The 16,369-nt window shown below is 41.2% G+C and overlaps 1 protein-coding gene across 4 annotated transcripts; it reads right to left on the bottom strand.

The window, feature by feature from the left end:
- Positions 1–259: 259 nt before the first annotated feature.
- golga3 (golgin A3) lies at positions 260–15,841 on the bottom strand. Of its 4 annotated transcripts, none has more exons than XM_085367038.1 (24): positions 15,793–15,841; positions 14,578–14,857; positions 13,385–13,525; positions 11,130–11,242; positions 9,983–10,701; positions 9,640–9,748; positions 9,190–9,496; positions 8,897–9,099; positions 8,651–8,788; positions 8,284–8,445; positions 7,807–8,175; positions 7,501–7,578; positions 5,969–6,232; positions 5,777–5,871; positions 5,326–5,542; positions 4,630–4,773; positions 3,757–3,954; positions 3,524–3,640; positions 3,115–3,254; positions 2,855–2,987; positions 2,444–2,566; positions 2,176–2,340; positions 1,609–1,775; positions 260–1,465 (listed from the first exon to the last, which is right to left on the bottom strand). In XM_085367038.1, the coding sequence occupies exons 2-24, from the start codon at positions 14,744–14,746 to the stop codon at positions 1,276–1,278; spliced, it is 4,461 nt and encodes a 1,486-aa protein (XP_085223164.1). In that variant the 5' UTR covers positions 14,747–14,857; positions 15,793–15,841; the 3' UTR covers positions 260–1,275. The 4 variants fall into 4 exon arrangements, with proteins under 4 accessions (XP_085223164.1, XP_085223162.1, XP_085223163.1 ...); XM_085367036.1 differs by having other exon boundaries at positions 13,259–13,525; XM_085367037.1 differs by having other exon boundaries at positions 13,259–13,525; positions 14,578–14,845; positions 15,793–15,834.
- Between the last annotated feature and the right edge of the window lie 528 nt (positions 15,842–16,369).

Here is a 16,369-nt window from a genome sequence, read left to right on the forward strand (position 1 = left end):
CAGCTGCAGCAGAATTATTATTGTTATCCAATTTATGGTTTGCATTAGATTCCATTTTTCTTTACACTATCAATTAAGATGAATAAACAATCGTACAAAAAAAGGACATGTACATAATATATTAACCTCTGGAAACAACAATTAACTTATCCCATTACCCATGAAACAGAAAAAAAGTGATTCAGGGGTATTCATTTTTTTGTAAATACAAACTTAATGTATTAACTGTAACAGAAACTGAACACATCTGATTGCACTTACTGTTATTAGAAGTTTTTTTTTTTTTTTGTTTCATCTTACAACTTTACCCCTCGGTCAGTCCAGTTTTGATCAAGTGTGCAATGTCAGTTGATGTAATCCACATATTTTACAATAAACTGGTTTTAAGTAAGCAGTCACACATATATACAATATAACAAGTGACATCTTGCACACAACCTCAGCAGAAATATATTCACCCAAACAAATTAGTCCTTTATACCATATTAAAGACTGCTTAAGGCTTTTTTTTTTTGCGTACAAATTACTGCCGTCCATGCTAGACAAACTGATATTAACGTTGTTGTTTTTTTTGTTGTTTTTTAGACTTTAAGAACCCAGGGTGACACAGCAAACATATTAAACACTGCATCTTAACATGAGGCAATACAAAATAACTGACTACAACTGTGCGTGAATTTTTAAAGTTGATGAACAGGAGTGATAAAGTTTTAACACAGGCTGCCTGTTTAACCATGTCAGTTTTTTCATAGACGAACGACTTCACTCATAGACAGGCACACATAAATGGAAGAACATGTGGTAGCCAGCCTTTAGGCGGCCTCGTGGTTTGTTTCTGTCGCTGAAAACACTTCTTTAAATGAAGCCAGTCATCATTAAGCAGCATGAATGCCACTGATCTAACATTACGTGGATAGTAGCCAATTTTTGTGAGGAAAAATGCTAAACTAACAAGGAGACGGAAAAAAAAATTATGGCCTGAAAGATTTGTATAGACGGGGAAAAGAAGCATGGAACAAAAAGTTGTAATCTCTCAACTCTAAATAAATAAATGTGACAAAGGCGTAACACAAATAAAACAACCATCAAATAAAGAAGAAAGAAGAAAGCTATGGTATGTAAAGTATTACTCTGCGAATGCACCTCTGTGCCGATGGGAGAAATGCCAAATGTTGGCAGCAATTGTTAAAAGAGAAAGGGTGTAAGGGGCTAAAAAGTGCCTTGGTGGATAAAACTCCACTCTCCCTCTATTGGCCTGAGAAAAAAGTTCTTTAGTTATGATTGCTGCTGTTCCCCATGGTTGTTATTTTCCACCTCCATGTTGTTTAGCTCTGTTGAGTTGGAGATGTTGTTTTGAAGCCTCAGTTGATCCAGTCCTTCCTCTGCGTTTGTCCATGAGCTCATTGACTCATGTACTGTTACTGTGTGTTCCTCCATCTGCCTTTGGAGGCTGTCCATCTCCTCCCTGAAAGGGAAAAAAACAACAGAAAAAAACTGTTACATCAGTTCTGGCGTTTGAATAACTGCCCAGCACTACAAAAAAAAAAGTTTCATGTCGGTTTGCTGATAATGTTTAACCAAATCATTCACACAGAAAAAAGATCTTACTTGAGCTGTCGTAGACAGTTGTGGAGATTGTTCAGTGGCTCCTTGTTGACAGAAGTCGAAGGCTTCAGCAACTCATCCAGTAGGGAGGCAGGCACTGGGCAGTCTGGGATCTTAACTGGCGTTACTGGGGTGGATGGGTTCCCGTCACTTTTCAGTTCCATGCGCTGCTGCTCCAACAACAACAACAACACATTATTTTTATATGGCATTATACTTGCAGTACTGACCTTTACATCTCTGTAAAAGACAGAATGCCTTCATTACTCATACTGTAGAAAGTAATGGGCACACCCAGCTAAATGACAACATATTAGCCATTGCTAGTTGCACCCATATGAAATATTAACATACGTTTTATTTGCTTCGGTTTTAATCTTTTTAACAACAACCTCTCATGACGAGACTCTCGCAGAGGGAGAAACCATAATAATCACATGCAGCAGTTAATACTTTACTGTACATTATTTAGTGGACTCCTGAAGTTTAAATGATCTCACAGCTAGGAACTAAGAAAGCACTAAACACGTCACATAACACAACCGTTCACGGCATGAAAAGTTGCCTCACCTTCCTTAGACGACTCTGTTTGAAGTCCTGTTTGAGTTGCTGGTTTTGAAGCAGGACTGTCTTCATGCTGTTTCTCAGCTCACCCACTTTGGCCTGCAGCATAAACTTGTCCTTCCTAGTGCTGCTCAGCTCCTCCTGTACCGACTCCAGCTCCACTTTAATATTCTGAGTCAGACATTTTATTTTACCAGTAAATGGTTTGAAAGAGGCATAAATGACAGAAACATGAGACACTGTGCCTATACTGTATAATCAGGTCAAAGCTTGCCTGCAGAGCTGTCTGTAGGTTGTCGAGCTCCCTGTGGTGGCACTGCTCCATCATCTCCACCTGCTGTTTCTGAGCTTCAATCTCCCTCTGCCTTTGCTCCACCTCCCACTTCAAATCTTCAACCTGAACCAGCAGCCAGTGTTAGACGTCAGTGTTATTGAGAGGTGATCTCCAACAGTAAATTGGAAGGAGACTAAAACAGGTTTTAACGAACTGCAACACTGAAATGTTTATAGGAAATAAGGACTACATAACCCCAAGTGTTGTATTCGAATCAATTCAGCTAATCAGTATCAAATATTACAACAGTCACACAACAAAAAAAAATTTTTTTTCCCAAACTGACTTCTGTTGGTTAGAATACAAATGTAGCCCAACTAACAGGTAAAGTAACCCAAAACGAGTACTTGCCTCTTGGTTAGTGAGCGGCTGCTTTGCCAGTTCATCGTCCAGTTGTTTCCGGAGGATCTGGAGCTGGGAGTGAGCCTCAGCCAGCTCCTCTTGGAACCTGGCAACCTCCTGAGCGTGCTGCTCATCCTGAGCCCTGCAGAGTTTGTTAAGCAGCTTATAAAATCGTCAATTACTATAGGTTATGTAACACAGTATTAGATTAGAAATCATTAAAATTTTCCTGAAGTCACAGTATTCTTTAATCAGGCAAATGCACGCACTGTAGTTTGTGGGCTTCTTTCTGCAGAGCTTTAACCAGGTCCTCTTTGGACTGCAAGTCCTTCTTGATCTCTGACAGCTCCAGCATGGCTGCCCTGTAGTGCCGTCTATTGTGGGCTGCCTCAGCCTTTGCTGCTGCCACCTAAAGGAAACATTGCATAAAACAATATGGGAACTCCAAAGACCACACTACTCCCAATTTGGTGTCAAAAAGGAGAACGTACTGAGCTAGGCATGTGACAGTTTATCAGTTCGATTTATAGATTGTAAGCAGGTTCTTGCTGTGTCTTGTGTCAAAACAAAAAGTATTTAACTCCCAAAATACTTTAATAGGAGTTATTTTGAGGTTGTACTTCAGCTTAAAGAGAAGGAAATCATAATTTAGCCTAATATGCAGCACAGAAGTCTTACCTGTTCTTTCAGGTCCATGACTTTGGTCTTCTCTTTTTCCAAGGCCAGCTGTAGACTTTGTACCATCTGCTTCATCTGCTGGTCCTCCTCCTCTTTACGCTTCAGAACAGCTTGAACCTGAAACCCCACTTTTCTAGTTTAGTCTACAGGTAATATGATACTTTGTGTCACCAGGATAATAAAAACAAAACCCACATCTATATTATTAGATGCAATCCTTTTTTTTTTCTTACCTGCAAATTGAGCTGGACAAGATCTGCCTCCCTCTTTGCTAAGGCCGACTCCAGAATGTTGGCATGCTCCCGCAGTGCATTGTGGGACTGAGCTAATCCGGCCAGTTTTCCTTTTTCGTGTTCCAGCTCAAGTGCCAATTTCTTGTTGGCATCTTCTAACTTTCGGATCCGCTTCTTGAAGCAGCGCGATTCTTGAAGCTGTGGAAGCAATACATGTCATTGATACAAAAAACTAAACAACAAACAAAACAAAACATATGAACTGAATAATTTCAGAAGTGCAAATAAACTGCTCATACAGTTGTATTATTGATGAAAAAGTTCATGAAATTATTTCTTTTTTCATGAACCAACTAAGCTCTGGGACACCTAACCTATCAGTCTATTATCAGTGATTGCATTCTGGTATTCATACGTAAGCCCGTTTTACAATAATCTTCCTTAAGTCTTCATTATATGATTCCCACATCAACAAAAGCCACGGTGTTAGCAAAAAAATTGACAGAACATGAAGTGACATTGTCTTAATGCATTTTATACTTTAAGATTGCTGTTCTTGAAATCTTAACATACGTATATTTTATTTATTCTTTTGTATATTAATCATGTTTGTCACAAGTAGATTGGACAGCAGGAGAGTGTGTCACTCGAAGACTTTTTTTCTGTTTTGTATTGTTGCCTTTTGGTTGGTTCTCCAAAGCGTACGATCTTTTAGTGAAATGCCCATCTCAAGATTCTGGGGAGACACGTTGATAGCTGGAAGATGCCATGAGATTAACAGAGAAAAGCATGTCTGAAAGGGGCTAAAAAGAGGTTTGAACTGAGAAAAAAAAAAGTATATGAGCTATAAGATGAAAGATTAACAAAGTTTACCTCATCTTCAAGCTCCAGAACCTTCTCCTGGTATTCTTCCAGCTCTGTGGACGTTAGGGTGATCACTTCTTGAAGTTCCTTCTCTAGCATAGCTTTGCTGTTGGTAACAGCCTGCAGTTCAGCCTGTAGAGTCTCAATCTTCTTCTGTATGACAAATAAATAAATGTTTGAGTTAGCCAACAGCTACAGTTATATTCACGATGCAGGGGCATACAACCTTCTGACAAGAAATGGTAACAAATGACAAGAATACGGGTCAATCCATATAAAAAAATCTGTCAAAATAAAATAAAAACCTCACGCATTCAGAATCAGATGATTTTTTAACACTAACTTTAGCAAATGTAATGAAGCTGTAGAGAGGGCTGTTACAACATGGTTGCAATGCATAAACCTGGCGTTACCAAGGTTAATGCACATTTGAGAGTTGAGTAGTGCACAAAGGGACTAGAGAGAAAGACAGATGACTCATACTTTAACATGATCCCTACCACCTATGTAAGCGCTGTCCATCATAAACGAGGTGTACAGACAGTAACACATGTCTGTAGGAGTTAATGCACCCATTTTATTTATTGTGATACAAACTAAATAAATAAGAGCAGGTATAGCTTTCTAACAGTGATACTTCTTCTAATGCTTGAAACTCTTTAAATAGATGTTGCAGCTTGAAGCTTTAAAAGAAGTGCTCATTACCTGCAAGGCCTGGCTGTTCCCTTCATCTGATACCTGGGCCTTCAATTTAGCCAGCTCCTCCTCAGCCGTCTCCTTGTCAGTCAGAGCCTCTTGGAGCCTCCTGCTCAGGATGCCCACGGCGTTCTCGTAGGCCTTGTGTTTGGCCTTCATCTCCTTCTGAGCGCTGGTCAAATCTGTTCCCAGCTTCTTCACACGCACCTTCTGTTCAGTGATGGCTCTATTTCAAAGAACATATGAATGAAAAAAATAAATAAAAATGTATTTTAATTCCTGATATAACAAACACAGAATTTCTGAGGAGGATTTAAAAAAAAAAAGAAAAATCACACATACAAACTTTTATTTCTATGAGGCGTTTAGGCATTACCCCTTATTTCTATTTATAAATACCAAATGACTACAAAGAGGGGCATCATGGGCCAAATCATCACTGTGGGACCACATGACTCACTTCTTGGCTTCAGCCTCCATTTGCTCCACCTGTTTCCTTAGACCTTCATTCTCCTGTGTCACTGCTGCTAGCTGGCTCTGATCAAACTGTAGAGACTGCATTGGGGGGGAAAAAAAACACCCAAGGTTAATATAATATTTTCTTTATTATATAATACTGTAATGCCATGAGCAAATATCAGACAAACAGTACCTGAATCTGGGTTTCGAGCTGATCCCTTTCATTCTGAATGGTTTGCAGATGGGCCTCCATGTTACTCATCTGCTCCTGCACTCTCACCACTTCCTTTTGCAGCCGGGTCTGCTCCAGCTCTGCCTTCTGCTTCTCCCCCTGAGCAGCCAGTAGCTCCTGCTTCAGATCCTTCACCTCCATCAATAGACGCTTTTTGGTGGACTTGAGCTCACTGATCAGCTGGTCTTTGGAGCTGGCATCCCTGCGGTATGCTTCCACCATCACCTGTGAGGTAAATGGCATTTTTAACCCCAGTAAAAGGTTTAAAGTGGAACAAAATACTTATGAGGCATTTGCTCCTTTGGAGATGTGCAAGTAGTCTCACTCATATTTGCCTTGACTGACACAGCAGGGAAAAAACAAGAACTGACAGCACTGCAGGAGACAGGGCTGCATCATCTCCAGGGTTTGAGAGAGATTTAATTCACTGATGCCGTCTATTCATAGAGGAGTGGATAAGCTTTATTTTTGCAGGCCAAACATGAACACAGTCCACCAATGAAAATGGCTATAGTGAACCATTGTAAAACCTATAAGATGGCAAATATAATTCTAACCTTTTAATGAGAGGACACAAGTCTGTTGTGCCATTTATGAATTAGCAAGAAAAACATGAAAATGAAAAATCTCTCTAAGACTGAACTTGCTGATTTTTTTTTTTAAAGTGCTACTAAATGCACATTGCTTTTTAACAAATTGACAACAAATACCATATTTGCTTACTTTTATCCTGTACATGTTTAAAATTAGGGATGTGCACGACTAGTCGACTAATAGTCGCTGCTGTCAGTAGTCGGTAACAGACTTACCAGTCATTTAATCTAATTGTTAAAATTTTAATTGATACCCAATGCTGGTAAATTCTTGTGTCCTAAATGTTGTTGAGAAACGCCATAAATCCGTTAATCAGATCGTTTGGTTAACACTATTATTGCTGGTTCTTTTAAGGAGACAGAATGAGATCGTGGATACAAATGGCGGAAATTAGCTTTCTCCGAAGGGTGGATGGGCTCATCCTTAGCAATAGGGTACGGAGTTCAGTCATTCAGGATTAGTTTATTGATAATAGAGACATTTTCACAAAAACTTACTTGGTTGTCATGTGTTGCTCAAAACAGTTCAATTACTATTTGATGGACCAAGATGTTAATGCATGCATATAAAGAGGGCCTACAATAACTCAAATCTTGAAAGGCACACAATGCAGTGCATGAGTCTGTCATTCTGTCAACTAACTCCACCCTTTTCATGACAGTCTGTCAATGCAAAATAAAGCAGCCTTGGACAATGCTCAATCCAGTGAGGCGTGTCAGCACCGCTCTCCTCCAGAGAATGTGTCTGCCATCTGGCTCTACAATACATACTCCCACGGCAGCCACAGCCTTAGCCAGCTGGGAGTCACTCTGACAAGTGGCTTATAAATGTACATGAAGTCTTTCTGAGTTGCTGCAGGCAGCATATAATGTCATGTAAAAGCTATGAAGGCGTCTTACCTTTTGTTGCAGGAACTGCTCCTTAAATTTCTGAGCTTGCTTCTTCAGGGAATTATTTTCTTGTTGTAAAGTTTCAATCTGTAACATAATACAATTGTTTCATTACTCACTATAAGTTGTATCAATGCTACTTGAGTTTTGTTTAAATTAATATTAACTACACTGAAGAGAAGGGGGTAAATCCTCATTCTTCAGGCACAAAAACAAGCCTTTTTGACCTATTGCGAACATTTCCAAACTGCAAAAAACATTTTAGGTAAATGTAAAATAAATTAACTCTACCTCAACACATCTTCTGTCTCATACCTGATTGGCTTTGACTTGGACTTCCTGTCGTAGTTGATCCAAGACATCTGAGGCCACCAGAACATCCTCGCCAAGCCTCTCAGCACTCTCATCAAGTTGGCTCTTGTCTGCTCGGGCTGCCTGCAGTGCTACCTCAAGGACAATCTTCTCGTTCTGGAGGTACTGGATGTTGTCATCCTTGGCAGTGCTTTCTGTCTGCAGCTCAGCCAGCTGGGCCTCCAGCTCCTGGTATCGGGCCTCTAGCTGGTTGATGGACTGCTCTTTGGTGTGCAAGTTCTCCTGAGTGGTTGTCAGCTGGCGCATCAGCTCCAGATGTTCCTTCTGAAGTGTCTGCAGCTGTGCATCCTTCTGGGAAAGGGTCAGCTTTACCTAAGACAGAACATTAAGAGCAGAGTTTACAAATGAAGAATTACGTCTAAGAATTTTATTGCACATGCAGGGTGACAAATAAGTCACGGTTACATTTGGCATGACTACCTGCTCTAGTTCTCTTTCCAGGGTGCTGGCTGTGTTGGCAAGCTTTATTAACCGTTCTCGCTCTTCTTCATACTCGTCCAGCTTGTGCTGCAGGTCATCTTCCACCATGCTCTTTGCATCCTGGATCTGCTTGTAAGCAGCTTCTTGGGTCAGCATGTCGGCCTACATTACAGAGAGTAAAAGCACTTTAAACAATGTTCAAATATAGTCGAGATACACAAACGGTTAAAAGTACATTTTACTGCAATTCCTGTGATTTTTTTTTTTTAAATATTTTGATTGGTTTTATTTAATTCCCTTGGCTAAATAACAAAGTTAACGTGTAGTTTGTTTTGACTTTAGATTTAAACCTGAAGCTGGAAAATACCTCAATGCTCTGTAGCTGTACAGCGATGCGTTCTTTTTCTTTGATGGAGCGGTGCTGGGTCTCAGTGAGTTGATGTGACAGTGTCACATTTTCCAGCTTCAGATGCTCCAGAACACCAATCTGAGTCATCTGTCCAGCCTATAAAAAAAAACAAACAGAACCAGACATGTCAATAGTTATGTCTCCTGCATGACAACTAATGCCAAGCCGTGACATTAAAGCCAACTGCACGGGCATTAAACTTACCTGCATGTTGGCCATTTCACTTTGCAGACGCACTCTTGCCTCCTGGGCCAGAGCTAGCTGCTGCTGGTACCACTGTCTGACCTGCTGAAGTGAATCGATCTCGGCCTGGGAGGTCTTCAGTCGGCTCTGTAGGGTACTGCGCTCCAGCTGCACCTGTTGAAGCTGACTCTGAAGACCACCCATCTGCTGACGCAACTCCTGAACTGCAAAAGCGCAGGATCAAAACATAAAATTGAAAAATATGAGGTGGAGGTGAGTATATACACTCAGCCATTTGAGTCTCCATCACTCACCTGTATTGTCCCTTGAGGTTACAGCGTTTTGCATCTCCTCCACCTTCCCCATCAGCCTGTTGTACTGGTCTTCAGCAACCTTTAGATCATTGCTTAGAGAAGCCAGACTGGCATTCTTGTTCTCTATACTGCTCTGGAGCTCTACCATAGCCTTCTCTAGCTGGCTACAGCTTTGCCGTAGTGTGCCAACCTCTGTAGTGAGGGCACTCTGCTTCTCCTTGCTGACTTGAGCCTCCTCCATTTTAGCCTGCAGCTGTGCATTCACTGTTGCAAGCTGGGCCTGAAGCTCTGTCTTCTCCTTGAGAGCCTAGAAAACAGGGCAGGTGGTTATAGCATGTAGCCCGATTATTTTCAGTGTGTACTTGTATAATATTGGTCGCCCACAAGGTTATATTAGGAACTGAAGACCAAAAAAATAAAAAATAAAATATTACTGATGGTTTGCATTACCTGATTGGCCTCAGATGACAAGGATTCCAGCTGGCCCTCAAGCCTCATTTTCTCTTTCAACACTTGGAGCACTTCATCATGACCCATCACAGAACTCTCCAAAGAAACACTAAAACAAATTTAAACAACCTCAGTGAATACGATCAAACAAATGAGTTGAGAGGTTCAACAAAAGATTATACATATCAATCTTTTTCCAAAATGAAAATTTTCAGGTTCCCTCATATACTCAGTCTGTGAAAATACACAGTAACCACAACTGCACTAATATTTTACCAACCTCACTACTCAAATAATAAATTCAAACATTTATTGATTTGCCTTTCTTGTAAGAAATCGTCACCTGCTGGAGAAGCTGTCCCTGCGGCTACGAGGCTCTGCTGTCCCTTCTCTTTCCTGCTCCAGCTCCAGGAAGTGTTGCTCTTCAGTGGCTGCTTGCAGAACCTCCTGAAGGGAAGGGAACTGACCCATGGCCTCAGGGGCGATCTCGCGTCCATCTACTGTGTATGGCCCCTGCTGCCTCTCCACTGCTGCAGAGAGCACACCGTAGGTTCCCCTGGTAGACACGCTGCTGTAGGAAGAGCTGTCACTGTCGTTGCCATCATTCCCGGGCCTTACCCCTGATTCACTGCCATCAATTTCTGACACACTGTCCCGGACGTGGAGGGGAGCACCGGACTGTGCCTCTGTCTCAGAAGTACCGCACTCTGACGTCACACTGATCTCAGACAGTGTGGACACAGAGCTAATAGTGGAGTTGACAGAGCTTATGTCTGCTGCCTTTATGCCTCCTCCTCCACCACCACCACCACCACCATTCTCAGGAGACTTGTAATCAGCCAAGGAGTGGATCTTGTTAGGGCGAGGTGACCTGGACTTCTTTTCTTTGGGAGGAGGAATTCCAAGGCTACCAAGTTTAGGACCACGTGGGACACTGGTCCTGAGGAAGGAATACTCCTTGGTCATGGCAACAGTACTAGCCCGGGGTAATGCCTCAGGATGTAGCATAAGTTCTGGATCCAGGGTACTGAATGGTCTGCTCTTGGTGGTGGTACGATGAGACTAAAAAACAGGAGAGAATCAGAGGTTGTATTTGAAACAAAAAGAAAAAAATGACATCTATTCTTTAATTGGTAAAATGAGTGTCCAGCAAAAATAACCGAATAAATGTGTAAATATTTATATTCACATCAAGTAAAAGAACTTAGAATAAGTCCAGTAATTACTGTACAATTACTAATCTCAGTCACAAACATAGCCAAAAAGTTAAACTAATTTCACAGGAAAAGGCAGGAAAAAGTAAATCAGCAGAAACAAGTGACACTGTGCTGGTGCATCACTCTACCTCTCCTAAGATTACGTTCAAGGACTGCTTCTCTGACATTATCATGTAAATATTGTGATATAACTTTGCTCCTTCACCATGGTGCCAATGTTTCTGTGTATAATTTTTGCCAGAAAAACATCATTTTCCCTTTGCATTCACCCACCCTCTCCTTCTGTCTCTGCACTCTGTACTGTTTTAGTTGCTCCTCCAGGCGCCGGCGAGCCTCTAGGCGAATCTTCTCCTCATTCTCCATCTCCAGTGATGGTTTCTGGTTGGCTGAAAGGATGAAGGGCAAGGAATGTTAAAACAAAGAGAAAAATGCTACCGCTTAACATATACTATCCAACTACAGCAAAGCAGATTATTTAAACAGGCTGTTATGTCACGAATGCAAACGCTGGAATTTGGCATGGTGGTGAGTGAAGCTGCTTGAAGCCTGGTTCTCAAATGACAATGGTAAACAAATTATTCAAATTTTAGTTATTTTAATACTTGGCCATGGGCAGTAAGTCAAGGTTTGCCACTTGACTTAAGGATTAATGGCATTTTTAGAGCAGGTGTTACATAACTGTTGCGTGTTACACCCATAAAATTAAAGGTGTCCTATAGGATAGAGCAGGGGTCAGCAACCTTTCACACCCAAAGAGCCATTTGGAGCCGGTTTCCACGCAAACGAAAACACCGGGAGCCGCAAATATTTTTTGACATCTAAAATGAAGATAACACTGTATATATTGTTTTTTACCTTTATGCGAACAACTAAGGTGTGTTGCTTTTGAAATCCATGAAGTGCTACAGAGAAAATTACATTTTATTGACGTTATTAACACATTTTGAACTCTTAAAGAAATATAACAAAAGGAAAGCTGAACTAAAATGATCCAGCAAACAAAAACTGTTGTGAGCCGCCCCCCTTATATCGCCTTTGGGCTTTTGGAGCCTTGATCGGACTTTTAAAAAATAAAAGAACTATGCTGCTAAAAAAATTTTAAAAATAGATGTTTGCAAAATTGAATATGTCTGAATATGTATTTTACCTGGTTAATGTGTGTGGCAAGGCGTGGTCTGTAGGGGAGGCGGACGCACCTGAGCAGCACCCGCAATCACGCCTCGCCGCCTTAACGTCTGTGCTCTCTATGCTGTTGTGTTGGTGTGTGTCGGGCTGTGAGCTGAAAAGCTACAGCCGGCTGTGTGCGTACAGCAACCGTGTGTGAAAAGTGGTCAATAAAGAGATGCTGAAAAGCGTGTTCATGCAAACATCGTCGGGTCTGCCGTGGTATGTTTACAACAGGACTTCTGCTCCTGAACCTCTGTGCACAGCGCCTGCAAATCGGGGCTGTTAAGAAGTCACATTCATCTTCACGCAGGACTGTAAGCTGTCGTCTGTGAGGCGTGAGCGGTGTTTGTTTGTAACATAGTTCACAGTGGAGCTGCCGACATAATGTGGATCCGAAGATCCATAATTGGCCTACCTGGGGTTGAAAGTCTCGGCAAATGCAGGCGTTTCGGCGGGTACACCGGCTTCCGCCAGTGTGACGCTTATTTTGAGCGATGAAAAAATAATAAAATATAATTGTATTTTTATATTTCAATATCACAACAATCTTCCAATTTAGAACTACAAGTTAAAAAGAACTAACATAAATAAATTACACTTCAACTAAATACTCCTAATTTATTTTCCCAAACCACGCGGAGCCGCAGTATAAGCACTAAGGAGCCGCAGGTTGCCGACCCCTGGTATAGAGGTACGCAGCTATAACACTGCAATAGATGTACACTGAATTAGAGCTGTGTATTCACCAACAATTAAGAGATACTTCATGTGGGTTTTTCCTGTGGAGTTATTTTGATTCTCTGTAGGAGTTATAATGTGCAGGCAAACAAAATCAGTTATTGCCATGCTTAAAAATATAAGCTTTCATAACTGTGAATCAGGCAATGGTGCCAATTTTTAAAAATACCATGTAAAAGATAATGTATCAGAGCGATTAGTAGCAAAACAAAGCCGTGAATTCAAATAGTGTCTTGAAAAAGAAAAAGAAAAAAAAAAGCACCCACACAAAATTTTAGTTAAACAAAAGACTGCTATGGGAGTTGCTGGGAGGAGGTAAAGTCAAACAGCTAAATGAAATCCTCACTGAATCCTTCAGTCCAGATAACACACAGACAGGGGAGTTAAAGCAAACACTTGTACATGAGCCAACGACCAAAACACTCCACATCAAAACGGGAGGTTAGAATAGAAAGGGTTATAGAGGGGGCATTCACTGCACATAAATTTATGCTTACACAGTTCAGTCTCCTGCATAGGCATACTGAGTCTGAGTGACTGCAATGCATCACTCTTGTGAACCGTGACCTCAGCACTAGCCCCCTCAGACTTCTCTAGCATCATGGGTGGATAAGCAGCCACACCTGGGGAGGGCTCGCGGTTCTGCGAGTTGACAGGGGAGCTGGTGCTCTGGGGAGGAGCTGTCAGAGGCAGGGTGTCCCCTGCAGTATCAAAGCCCTCTGCCAGTCCATTTCCATTTGGCATCACATCTGAATTGACAGGACCTGAAAGAGGAAGGGGGGAAAGCCCTCAGGAATCCAACAATTAGTCATGAGAAATTCTTGTGAACTAATTTGAGTGGATGTGATTCTTTTGGCAAACTGGCTAGACAACTTTGTCAAGCAACAATAGCTTACGTGCACAAGGCAACGACAAACACTCATGTAACACTATTGTTACTGAAGCATCCCTCCTAGCTGCATCTACTCTTATAGGAGCAAAACTGGGATTCAGCTTGCAACACAAACACATCTAAAGGGACTGGAAATTATTTTCTTTGTTACCCACAGACTACAGACAAAACGTGCCATTTTCTGTCAGCGGTGGAAGTGGTTTGTTCATTTTACATGACAGACATTTTCTATGTCCTCTTGTCACTGGTTGAAGTAGTTATGGAGAAAACGGGATTCATTTTCAGCAATAGAATGCGGGAACGTCTGCCAAGCAGCTGTCATTCAAAACTGAAGAAATCATCCCAGAAATGTCCCGCTGAGAGGAGTTTATTTGCGGTAAAATCGTAATATCTTGTTAGATTTTTTTTTTAATGATGTTGTTTGTTGCTAATGTAATTATGGATATTTAAATGTACAGAAAATAAATGAGATATTCAAATGCTTTTTCCAAATATAATTACAAAAAATATTTCTGTACACTTTTCAGTAAAGCTTTTGTATTTCTGGGTAACGCACTGTGTGAGAAAATCTTCCTGCTACTTTTTCCAGTTTGTCTCATGTGTATCCTCAAACTCGTACACTTACATACGTTACAATTAGATACATTCTGTACACATTTTTTCTGTCAAAAACCCCCAAACTGAAACACTGTAAACAGATGATGAAAATTTTGAATTTAGCTCAGCTATATAATATGCTTGTTCAAAGGCCTGTGCAACATGGAGCTGCAGATGGCCTAGAGAGGCTCGTCATAACCACCAAAACAGGTCATGCATGGCAAAATAGTGTTAGATAAAAGAGACACCATTACACTTCAGAACTTGAACTGGAGACCTCACAATCTAGGAATGAGTGATCCTTTCCAGAAAAGCATGCTTACTCACCGTTATGAATATCCCCCTTTGCATCCTTTGGGTTTTCCAGCCCTTTTTTAAATGTCGTTTCACGCTCCACAGCATGGGCTTGAGCCTCTTTGGATTTTATAACATGGTCCTCTTGATAAGTATTGGCCTCCATCTGGGCTGCCACTGACTGCTCAGTATCCACTTCCATTAAGAGAAGTAACAGTCACAGCACTGCTGGTGCACTTCTTGAAAGGGCATCTCACTACGCCATCTTCTTAGGAGGCAGATTAGCTGAGAGCATGTCAGTCTACAGGAGCACCTCCAAGCACATACAAGAAGAGAGAAAATATATAACAACTTTTAACGACACATGAGAAAGATCAACATGCGACACAGAAGAAGCCGTAGCGACTCACCAGGGATCTGTTTTACCCACTAATAAGGTTACGTAACAACAGTCTGCTTTTATAAGCTATAATTAAATACTAACAAACTACTTTGGTAAGTGGATTTTTCAGGTTAAATATAACTTAACTCTGCAATAATTTATGTGTACTTTAAAAACAAATGCAACAAAGGTTTCCCCGGCTTATCGCCTATTTGTCAACCACTGAAGTAAATCTGTGAGGGCATGTGTACAACCTACCCTATCAGAGATACGCCTTATTAAGCACAGTTGATATTTACATGTAAGCCTTTCCGAAGATTAAAAAACAGTGACAGCAGTACTCTGCAAAGCCTTTCCGCGTGACATGTTATATTATTATCGTATCCTACTATAAATGGTAACCTTTGACTCATAGGGTGTGCTGCAAAGACTGGTGCAGCCGCTGGACGCACAGCGGCTACAACTGCTGCTAGTAGCTAGGGTGCTAGCATCTACTCAGACTCAGACTCGGAGTCGGCATCTCGGGGAAAAAAGCAAGACAGTTGATGGCAAACATTACTGTAAAGCCCCTATATTTCCAGCGACTAGGCTGAATAATTTCACTTCATATAAAACTGGCAATGACAAGAAAGACGCACTAAACTTTAGGTGGGTAGCACTAGCTAGTGAAGCTAACGTGAGTGCTAATTAGCCACGGGACCTGTCAAGCTAAGAATTGCTACAACCTGGAATCGCCTTCACGCCTTCATAGGACCATTTTCTGAAAGTCATTCGCCGAAACACCTGGCTTCACCTTTGTTACAAACCCTAGTATAAATTATAAAATATATCACAGATAAATGCTACAAAATACAACAAATACTCACCTTCTTGCGAGCTTCGCCTTTTACTACGTGGCTGTTTAGTTTCGGTCCCTTTTCTGTCCGACTAGAAACACTGGGCTCAAACAATACATTATTTGAAACAACTAACTAAGCTTGTCGGGTCACTGACTGATTGTCTATGTGTACTCTCAAATGTTTAAATTTAAATAGAAAAACATATATTTTAAAGCCGCGCAATATCTGAAGATGTATATAGCAATAATACATGTATTACACGACCCATAATAAGGAACGGACAGCCGCTCCGGTGACTCTCTCGGATGTGGTACAATGCTTCACTCTTGTGGTCAAATACTGCGCCCTGCTTTCCAGCTGTGCTGTCAACCTGCAGCTGTGGCAACCACCAAAAGTACCGTCACAAGCAGCTGGTGCCACTTACCAAGACGGTGCACGGACATGCATTAATATACACACGATTAAATCACGCCACTACTTAACGTAATTAGATTAGATTAGATTCCACATCTAGGATTTGAGCTACGTTTTTATTTAAAGGTAAAGCCCTTTCACTGGTACAGCACTGTTCAAGAGTCTCAAGTTATTCCTCCTGTCTTTAAAA

The sequence above is a fragment of the Diplotaxodon limnothrissa genome, linkage group LG12 (assembly GCF_057381915.1).
Source record: "Diplotaxodon limnothrissa isolate DT_005_m linkage group LG12, D_limnothrissa_male_GT1.1, whole genome shotgun sequence".
Lineage (NCBI taxonomy): Eukaryota > Metazoa > Chordata > Actinopteri > Cichliformes > Cichlidae > Diplotaxodon > Diplotaxodon limnothrissa.